This window comes from Bremia lactucae (assembly GCF_004359215.1).
Source record: "Bremia lactucae strain SF5 chromosome Unknown BlacSF5_NotPlaced_183_SHOA01000117.1_1171385bp, whole genome shotgun sequence".
Lineage (NCBI taxonomy): Eukaryota > Oomycota > Peronosporomycetes > Peronosporales > Peronosporaceae > Bremia > Bremia lactucae.
Genome location: NW_027152196.1, coordinates 298,094 through 307,248, shown reverse-complemented (window position 1 = coordinate 307,248; position 9,155 = coordinate 298,094). Strand labels below are relative to the sequence as shown.

At 41.7% G+C, this 9,155-nt stretch overlaps 3 protein-coding genes across 3 annotated transcripts; 2 read left to right on the top strand and 1 right to left on the bottom strand.

Annotated features, from left to right (window-relative positions):
- Window positions 1-2,316: 2,316 nt before the first annotated feature.
- CCR75_001512 (uncharacterized protein) lies at window positions 2,317-3,348 on the top strand (the record flags this gene model as incomplete). Its single annotated transcript, XM_067959615.1, has 1 exon — window positions 2,317-3,348. One exon carries the CDS (start codon window positions 2,317-2,319, stop codon window positions 3,346-3,348), a length of 1,032 nt encoding a protein of 343 aa, XP_067815554.1.
- A 2,687-nt stretch (window positions 3,349-6,035) lies between these two features.
- On the top strand, window positions 6,036-8,458 carry CCR75_001510 (uncharacterized protein; the record flags this gene model as incomplete). Its single annotated transcript, XM_067959613.1, has 2 exons — window positions 6,036-6,822; window positions 6,974-8,458. The coding sequence occupies 2 exons, from the start codon at window positions 6,036-6,038 to the stop codon at window positions 7,021-7,023; spliced, it is 837 nt and encodes a 278-aa protein (XP_067815556.1). The 3' UTR covers window positions 7,024-8,458.
- On the bottom strand, window positions 7,396-8,421 carry CCR75_001511 (uncharacterized protein; the record flags this gene model as incomplete). Its single annotated transcript, XM_067959614.1, has 1 exon — window positions 7,396-8,421. The coding sequence occupies one exon, from the start codon at window positions 8,419-8,421 to the stop codon at window positions 7,396-7,398; it is 1,026 nt and encodes a 341-aa protein (XP_067815912.1).
- Window positions 8,459-9,155: the final 697 nt, after the last annotated feature.

Genomic DNA, 9,155 nt, shown 5'->3' with positions numbered 1-9,155 from the left:
TTTGTATTGAATTGTCTTATATATAATTCCTATCTAAGCAATTGACCATCTATTTAAGTACACAAACTGTACTTCTCGGGGATTGTGTAACATTAGGGCAACTTTAGCCCGTTAGAGTAATTAAATACTGTAAATGGGACAAAAGGGTGTTTTATTATAGAGTAAATGTACCACAACAACGGTTCACCAACCGATGTTTGCCTCATTGCACGCGGCATGTTTTGAGCTGTCTATGAAGAAATCGTGTTTACCGCTTGAAGTTGCAGCGCGGCAAAGGTGTTGGAAGGCTGACTAGAAATTAGTACAGGGGTTGGCAAGGCTGTGACCAATTAAAGGCTTATCTCCGAAACCCCCGAAAATCCCCCTAAATATCTGCCAAAATTGCGAATTTCCCTCATCAATCATACAAAAAGTCCGAACTCCAATCTGCTACTAGTTATCCAAAAAAGCTAAACGAGAAAACGAAATATAATTTTGTGGCACTGCACTTGCTACACATTTCTACGTCTGCGCTCAAATAACAGGAAGTTTATTCACGGAGTAGTAAATTTCCGAAAGGCCTTGCTGGGACTAGGTTGTGTGCACTCAGTATCTAGTGAAAGGTCACTCTTTGCAGTAAGTGTAATGGGGCACACATCGGTTGGAGAACCGTTGTTGAGTGTACATTTACTTTATGGGTAAAATACCATTTTATTCTATTTTAAAATAGGTAATGACATCGGTTGGAGAACCGTTGTTGTGGTACATTTACTTTATGGGTAAAATACCCTTTTATTCTATTCTAAAATAGTTAATGACTCAAATCCCATTTATGGCTAATAAATGTGGTCGCCGCCAAACATAAATCTGCGGCCGAAATCTATTTTGGTTTATCTAGGGTAAGGTTTTAGATTAAATAATTAAATAAAGTGCAGTTCCCTTTTTGATCTTAAAGCATCAAGTGCCTTCCTCAAGCTTGTGCATTTTGATCTGTAAGAGATAGAAGCTTTCTAAGGTATATACTCTTGGGCACTAGTTGCCGCTTGGTTCTACGAGCCTTGAATCCCTTGAATTAGGATTTGTATAGGTATAGGCTCTCTAAATTAATGATAAATGTTATTTATTAACCGTCCAATACAAGCTATCCTTCTTAACTAAAGATAAGTGAAATATTGCATTCTGATTCAGATGTAACATTCCGTTCAAGAGGATTTCGTATGACCTTAATTTATCGAGAAATTATGATTAAAAATAAAAATCCTTTACAGCCAATCAAAATTTGTTTTCGCGAAAGTGTGAGCGAAAATACTTAAATATCGTTTACATATCATTACCCAAACAAGCCGGTTGGTCCAACGTATAAGCCAATCGCAGCTTTGACTGCATTACTAGCGTCAGATAAGCGGCTGCGATTCCAGCGAAGTAAACGCGGAACACGTGGAGCGAAATCTCATACGTGCACAAAGACCCTCAGTTAATGATATAAAAGCGAGCATGGTTCAGTGTGATACTAGAACTTGATTCAAGAATTGTTTCCTCCCATGCCTGTCCTACCTGGGTTCGGAGTGAGTGGCCAGCCACAATCCATATAAACAGTATCCGTGTGCAAAAAATGCAGAAGCGATTGTTTGCTTTGTCTTTTTTACAGCCAAAGTGGACAGAATCGTCCGGAAGGTTAACTCCCTGTCAAGAAAACAATCCCAATCCGCTAACTCTCTCTTGGACAATATAAAGGAATCATAAGACTAATCGGTACATGCTTAAACAAAGAATACTAAGAAAGCAGCTCACAAAGCTTGTACTGTAAATTATTGAATATCTGCTCCTCGTTGTAAATTTAGGAAGGATTTGTACTTTACAGTATTAGTCGTTTTTCTCAATGTGGAGACATTACGAGAAATTTAAATTCACATTTCGGTGAGATCTCGTCCTTCGAATTTCTGATCTAGCTGTTCCTTCGAAGAGTTTTCAAATTAGTGGCCTCATGTGCAAGCCAATATTATAATAGTAGTATCGATCGCAATATTATTGTGCATGATAAAGTCTCCTCAACGATACTCCTTGCTTCTTAGAGCACCACGTGGTCAAATTACCGATCTAAAAAACAGCCATCTAACAATAAAAAATCAGATTACGGCCACCATGAGAATATGTCGTTTCCAATTGTAAAAGTAAATAATAATCCGTTAAATAAAAATACAGCTTAACGGCGCGATGGGTTTTTAATAAGAACAGTTGCGCGATGTCTGATCCGAAGCCTTGGGGATGAGGCATCGCAAAGAGTCCTCTTCAGCCTTGGCAGTTATTCTTTTGCCGCTTTCATCAACAACGTAAATAATGCGTTTCTTGTCGTATTCATTGGCCGTCTGTGCTACCTTTGTCGTAACCACGTATGGAGACGACTGCAACGGATCGCCGAATGCAAGAACGACGCCGCCACCAGGAGCCGTCGTTGTTGATAGCACGGGCAAATACGCGGGAAGTGTAACAACTATAAATCTAGGCGTTGCACAACTTCAAGCGTCGTCCAGCCCTCAGTCGCTCTTCATCTTTCCTGGCACTTTTAATGAGCAAATTTTTATCGGCAAGGACGTGAAATCCCTAATTATCCAGGGGTACACGTGTGATACGACCGATTACACGCAAAACCAGGTGACCATCACTCATTCCAAATCTCAAAACGATTTGCCGTCAAGCGTGACCTCGAATCGTAACTTTCTCACGAGTACCCTCGGTATTGAATCTGCGTCGGCAAAAGTCTATAACCTCAATGTAGCCAATACCGCTGGCCAAATTGAGATAAATGGTCAAGCTGTAGCCATCTCCTCGTCTGGAAAAAGCCAGGGTTTCTATGCTTGCAGCATTAAGGGATATCAGGACACGTTGTTTGCCCACAAAGGTCGGCAACTCTATGTCAAGTCCCACATTCGTGGTGCCGTGGACTTTGTGTTTGGCCAAAATGCCGTAGCGTGGTTTGAATCCTGTACCATTGAGTCGATTGGAAAGGGCTGGCTTACTGCCAATGGCAATACGAAGCCGGAGAACGAGAATGGGTACGTTTTCAATAACTGCCAAGTCACAGGGACTGGCCCGACCTTCTTAGGGCGTCCGTGGAACCCTTATGCTCGTGTTGTATTTCAAAAATGCCAACTCGGGAGCCACATCGATCCCAAAGGGTGGTCTCCATGGGGTGATTCAGCCAGTCTGGATACAGTGACTTTTGCCGAGTATGGAAACACTGGTCCGGGCTCCAAGACGGATCAACGCGTGCCGTTTAGCACGCAGCTGGACAAAGCAAAGGATATTAAGGAGGTCCTTGGTGATGGGTACATGGATGAGTGGTTTGTTGACTCGTTGTTTCAAAAGTAAGAACAATGGAAGGGCAAAGTGGCAACTTAATGCCAGAGTGTTAATAATTAATACTCGACTTATTGAATAAAGACGTCACATAAAATGTTGTTACTATATGGTCCTTCCACGGCAACCATAATCAACAGTTATTCCTATACAATCGTCGATAGATTCCCCCCTGGGTACAAAACAAACCACTAAGATTTGCCTTTTTGAAAGGTTCGTATGCACTTCTGCAAAAGTTGGTTGGAGCAAATGTAATAAATTCATCCTTAGCTTGACCACCAAAGACTAACATACATGCGCAAGAGCGCACCTCCGACCCTTATCGGTTATTTCCAGCTCAATTTCTCCCTCGTGCTCGATTTGCTGCTCTTTTTTTCGCTCTTCTTATGACTTGCCAATCAAGTGCGGTGGGCTTTTGAAATTTTCTCACTAGTTTGAAACAATACATCTAACACCGCCGAACAAAAACACGGTTTCTGATGTGCTCAGGGGCAGTCACACCCATTACACTACTCTCATGTAGAAAGTTAAGGTGTGTGGCTACAGCGATTTCCGAATGTGATTTAGGGTGTGTGTGATAGTGTATTAAAGTCCATAGGACGACGACTAAAGGAAGAATTGTTTATTTTGCGATATAGCGGAATAATAAAAATGTTATAAGTTGTCATTTTAATCTGTAGTTTTTATTCAACTAAAACTAACAGACGGGGAAAGGAAAATGTGTGCATATACCAAAAGGGGAGTGTGCCTTTGCCGATTCCCTATTTTTACTTTTTGAGTTTTAGAGTTAAAGCTTATACTTTTTTTCAGATTTTCATATTGTCCAATAATGTAGCCAAATGTTAGCGTCGTTTCTTAGGAAATGCGTCAATTAAAAGTATACTTTTGCGTAATTTTAAAAAAAGTCGCGAGGCGTAATGTCGATTCTGGCTTTTAATTAGACAAAAATATGACGACCTTAGATTGCTACGGTTCATGTATGTAGAAGTCGATAATTAAAATTCAAATTGCTTTTGTGCGATTATTCAAAGAATTGTGAAAATGAAGAGGCCGTATTTGTTGAGTTTCCGACTTTCTCTTTCATAGTTAAGGCACTGTCTGCTTCTATAATTTGAAAAATAATGCATTGACCTTAAGCTGCAGCTTGCTTCGATTATGAGGGAAAATAGAGTGATAAAGATTGCGGCACTTTGAGGCGAAAGATTAGAATGAGTTCGATACAATTTTATGCTTAAAGTTGAGAATTTGTCAAGTAATTATTTCGAACTAATTTTCTTCGAGTTAGCAGTAGTCAAAATAGAGGCAGAGCCTTGCAGTATTTAGATTAATAATATATTTTTAAAATAGATTTATTTACCTTAGTCGTAACCCTTGAGTTTACTTGATCATGTGAAAATTATTGACCGACCACTTGGGCGAGGTTCACATAGTGACCCACCCTTATGCAAGATGCACATAGGTGCACTCAATTAAGGGGATCACTTATGGGACAACGGCCATCTGTAAGCCGAGAAATTTAGAATAAATACGCTCAACGTGAATGTAACGGGCATATCATTACATAGATATTTTTTCCTACAAGACGAGTTATAAATATTATTTTCTATTAGAGGAATATATAATGAAGAAGTATGAGATTTATAGTTTTACTAAATATTCCCAACATTACCAAATTTGGTAAGATCGAAGCAACAAGATAACAGTAATTGATTTCAGTTCACCCCACGGTGCGCATGGAAGCGCTTTACATAATTTAGTAGATAGAAGATCGTTATAAAAAACTTAATATATTAATACAGGATTACTTTTCTCGATACTGAAGCCTTAGAATCGACAGAGTACTTACAACCTTCCTCTGCACGTCAGTGTCGTGAGTAATCGAGTAACTAACCTTCACTATTCTCAGCGTAGGTTGGCTAGTAGTGTCATCAGTCCTAGCAAAATGTGCTCGCGAATCGAAAAAATATATGTAACTAGTGAAATAAAAAAAATCACATTGTATCAAAACAATTCATAACCAGGTTTCTTTGCTTTCTCGTGGCAAAAGTGCTCGCCCTGACTATCGTAGCGAAACTTCCGTGAAGGATATTACCGTATCTCGCAGTAAAGGGGTACCTTTTCTGCTTCATATTGGACTCAACTGTATTTCAACAGGAGGCGCGCCAGCTGCCGCGAGTGCTGCACCTTATCCGGGCGTTTGGCTGGATGAACAATCTAACCGAGCGTAAGCAAATAATTTTAAATTTGGCCTTTACTTAAATTGGTAGTGTCGAGTATCAATGATCTTGTTAGAAAAGGGCACGACGATATCAAGTATGTATTTTGGCCCATATCGTGGCAATATTCCCGAAATTGAAAATTCAGTCCAGTCGTAGAGCCAGCCAAATTGCTTCCGTCGGACCTTTGCCCATCGTGATTCAAAATCGATGACTGTCCAGATGCCTCCGTTGCAATTAAACAACGTCTAGAAGGAATTCTTAGATTCCTTATGCTTTCTCTATAACGATACATACAGTATGCTTCGTCTCGTACGTACGCTCGAGACTTCGTTTCTGCTCCACGAAAAAAACGCGACGCTTATCTCGATGTGCACAGCCAATTTCGTTTTCCTTACATTTTTTTGCTTCCCGCAAGACACACACGTGCCTTCTCATTTAAAAACGCGCCTAGCGCAATAGAAGAGAATCACAGAAAAACAAATGGTTTCAATTAAATTATTTGCAACGGTAGCCGCGATGCTTGCGCCAGTCTTAAGCGTGCGAGGCCATGGGTATCTTACCAATCCCAACGTAACGATTGATGGGTTCATGAAGAGTGGCTACAGTGCCACGATCGATAGGGGGACACGTTGGGGCCCGTTTGACCATCCCAAGTATGGTTACGGTTCCAATGCGACACTGTCGTACTTTGCTGACCTCTTCGCATCCAAGGGGTACAACTCGCTTGGCGAGTTTATCGTTGAGAATCAAAAGCTTGAAACCGCCGCGAGTAACACCGAGTGTGGTCTCACGTTACTTAAAGAATCCGAACGCTCGAAACTCCCAACGTCGGACCTCGAATTCTCGGAATTTAATCACATAGGCCCGTGTGAGGTCTGGTGCGACAAAACCAAGGTGTTGTTTGCAAATAACTGTCAAAACAAATATCCAGGCGCCCCGGCTAAAGTGCCGTTTGATCACGCCAAGTGCGCTAATGCGAATCGGATGACGATCTACTGGCTCGCAATGCATGGGGACCCGTGGCAAGTATACGTGAATTGTGCGTGGCTTCAGGGTGGCAAAGGCAGGGGCTTGCCACCCGTTGTGAAAGGTCAAGGCCCAGTAAAGAAAGGTGCTGGTTCGAAATCAGTATTGGCGATTACGCCGTCTAACGAGATGGAAAAGGTAGCGCAAGAGGCAGACGGAATGAATGGAGGTGAGAACGAAACTCGTGAGGAGACGGAGCCTCCGAGTATCGAGGCGTCTCCTGCCAAGTGCTCTCGTCGTCGTGAGTAAGGTTATATAAGATGAAGCGATTGTATTACATTTTGAGGGTCATCGAAGGTTTGTGAGTTTCGTCCTTGTTTTTTTAATATCATATTATGACGTTCTGACACATTTGGACACTTTATTCATACATCATGACTGGTCTTTTGCAGAGATGGTTGTTTCCTATATACAGCAACGATTTGTTACACGCGTTAATTAGTTCCTTTGCAAATTATTTGCCGCCCAAATATTGTAATAACTTTTCGGGTGATATGTTGCCTTTACATATAAAATCTCATCGATTTTGTGAGTTTTGGACAACGAGATTTTTTTTTTGACTTGTCAAGGATGAGGTTGTTGCCATCATTCAACTAAGTTCAACAATCGATCAATTTACAAAATGTCAGAACCTCAGCAAGATCCGGCTTCTCGTTGAGTGGCTTCGCATAATAGCTATCGCTTAAAAATCTTAAAAGAAAGGAGAAAGCTACTTCACGAATACTTAACAATAAAAACGGTAGAGCATGTCGCGTATTATTGAATCCCATGACGACACTCTGGCATTAAGTAGCCACTTGCCCTTCCATTGTTCTTACTTTTGAAACAACGGGTCAACAAACCACTCATCCATGTACCCATCACCAAGGACCTCCTTAATATCCTTTGCTTTGTCCAGCTGCGTGCTAAACGGCACGCGTTGATCCGTCTTGGAGCCCGGGCCAGTGTTTCCATACTCGGCAAAAGTCACTTTATCCAGACTGACTCTCCATGGGGACCACCCTTTGGGATCAATGTGGCTCCCTAGGTGGCATTTTTGAAATACAACACGGGCATAAGGGTTCCACGGACGCCCGAAGAAGGTCGGGCCAGTCCCTCTGACTTGGCAGTTATTGAAAATGTACCCATTCTCGTTCTCCGGCTTTGTATTGCCATTGGCAGTAATCCAGCCCTTTCCAATCGACTCAATGGTACAGGATTCAAACCACGCTACGGCATTTTGGCCAAACACAAAGTCCACGGCACCACTAATGTGGGACTTGACATAGAGTTGCCGACCTTTGTGGGCAAATAACGTGTCCTGATATCCCCTAATGCTGCAAGCATAGAAGCCCTGGCTTTTTCCATACGAGGAGATGGCTACAGCCTGACCATCTTTCTTCATTTGGCCAGCGGTGTTGGCTACATTGAGGTTATAGACTTTTGCGGACGCAGATTCGATACCGAGGGTACTCGTGAGAAAGTTACGATTGTCCTCGACATCCGATGCCAAATCTTTTTGGGCCTTGGAATGAGTGATGGTCACCTGGTTATGCTTGTAATCGGTTGTATCACACGTGTACCCCTGAATACTGAGGGATTTGACATGGTCACGGATAAAAATTTGCTCATTGTAATCGCCAGGAAAGATGAAGAGCGACTGAGGGCTAGACGACGCTTTGAGCTGATCGACCCCTAGTTTTATAGTTTTTACACTTCCCTCGTATTTGCCCGTGCGATCGACAACGACAGCTCCTGGTGGAGGCTCGGTCCTTGCATTCGGCGAGTCCTTGCAATCTTTTCCATACGTGGACAGTAGAAGGGTTACACAGACAGCTAATGAATACGCAAAGAGACGCATTTTGTGGCTAACGTAGGCGGCACGGAGAATATTGCAAAGTGATTGATAGGACTAAAGCATGACCGAGATCTCTCTCAAATTGGCACAATGTCTCAACGTCTTATTACAAGCGAAGCTTCCCATCCAGGAAGCCTCCTTGACCGTAGCGCCGTCATGTTGTGAGCTCTTTTTTTTTCATTTTAATTGTTGTTTCTTTTGGTGTAACGTCGTGTTTAACAAAAAAGTGCATATATGCGGAGAAATCTGCCTTTTTTTTTTCAGAATAGGGACCTTTTTTCGATCATTTTCTGAATCATGGGGATCACGTCTTTTGGGTGTGTTTCTTACACGTCAAAGACAATAAGATGTCATGAAAAAAAACCAAGATGGCCTTACTTAATGAAATTAAATGGTTTCAGGATCACTAGCTGGATCTTGTAGTCGATAATCCAAACTCTTGTAAATGTCGCCACGCCGAATGGAGAAACACGACCATAAAGTTAGTATTGTGAGTTTCAAGCTTCGTGGGATTTCGTAGTATTTCATTGGTAGAAGAAGGATCTTATCATGTGACACTTATATTTTCGCTTTCACAACATTAAGCAATCATAAAATTACAGGATTGCTCATTAAAAGGGATTTAAGCTTCTAAACGATTTCGTCCACTGTGGCTGTGGAAAAGACGATGGAAACAATCACTTTAGTATTTCTTACAAAAGGACGAAGTTTAAATGGCACGTGCCCATTCATCATTG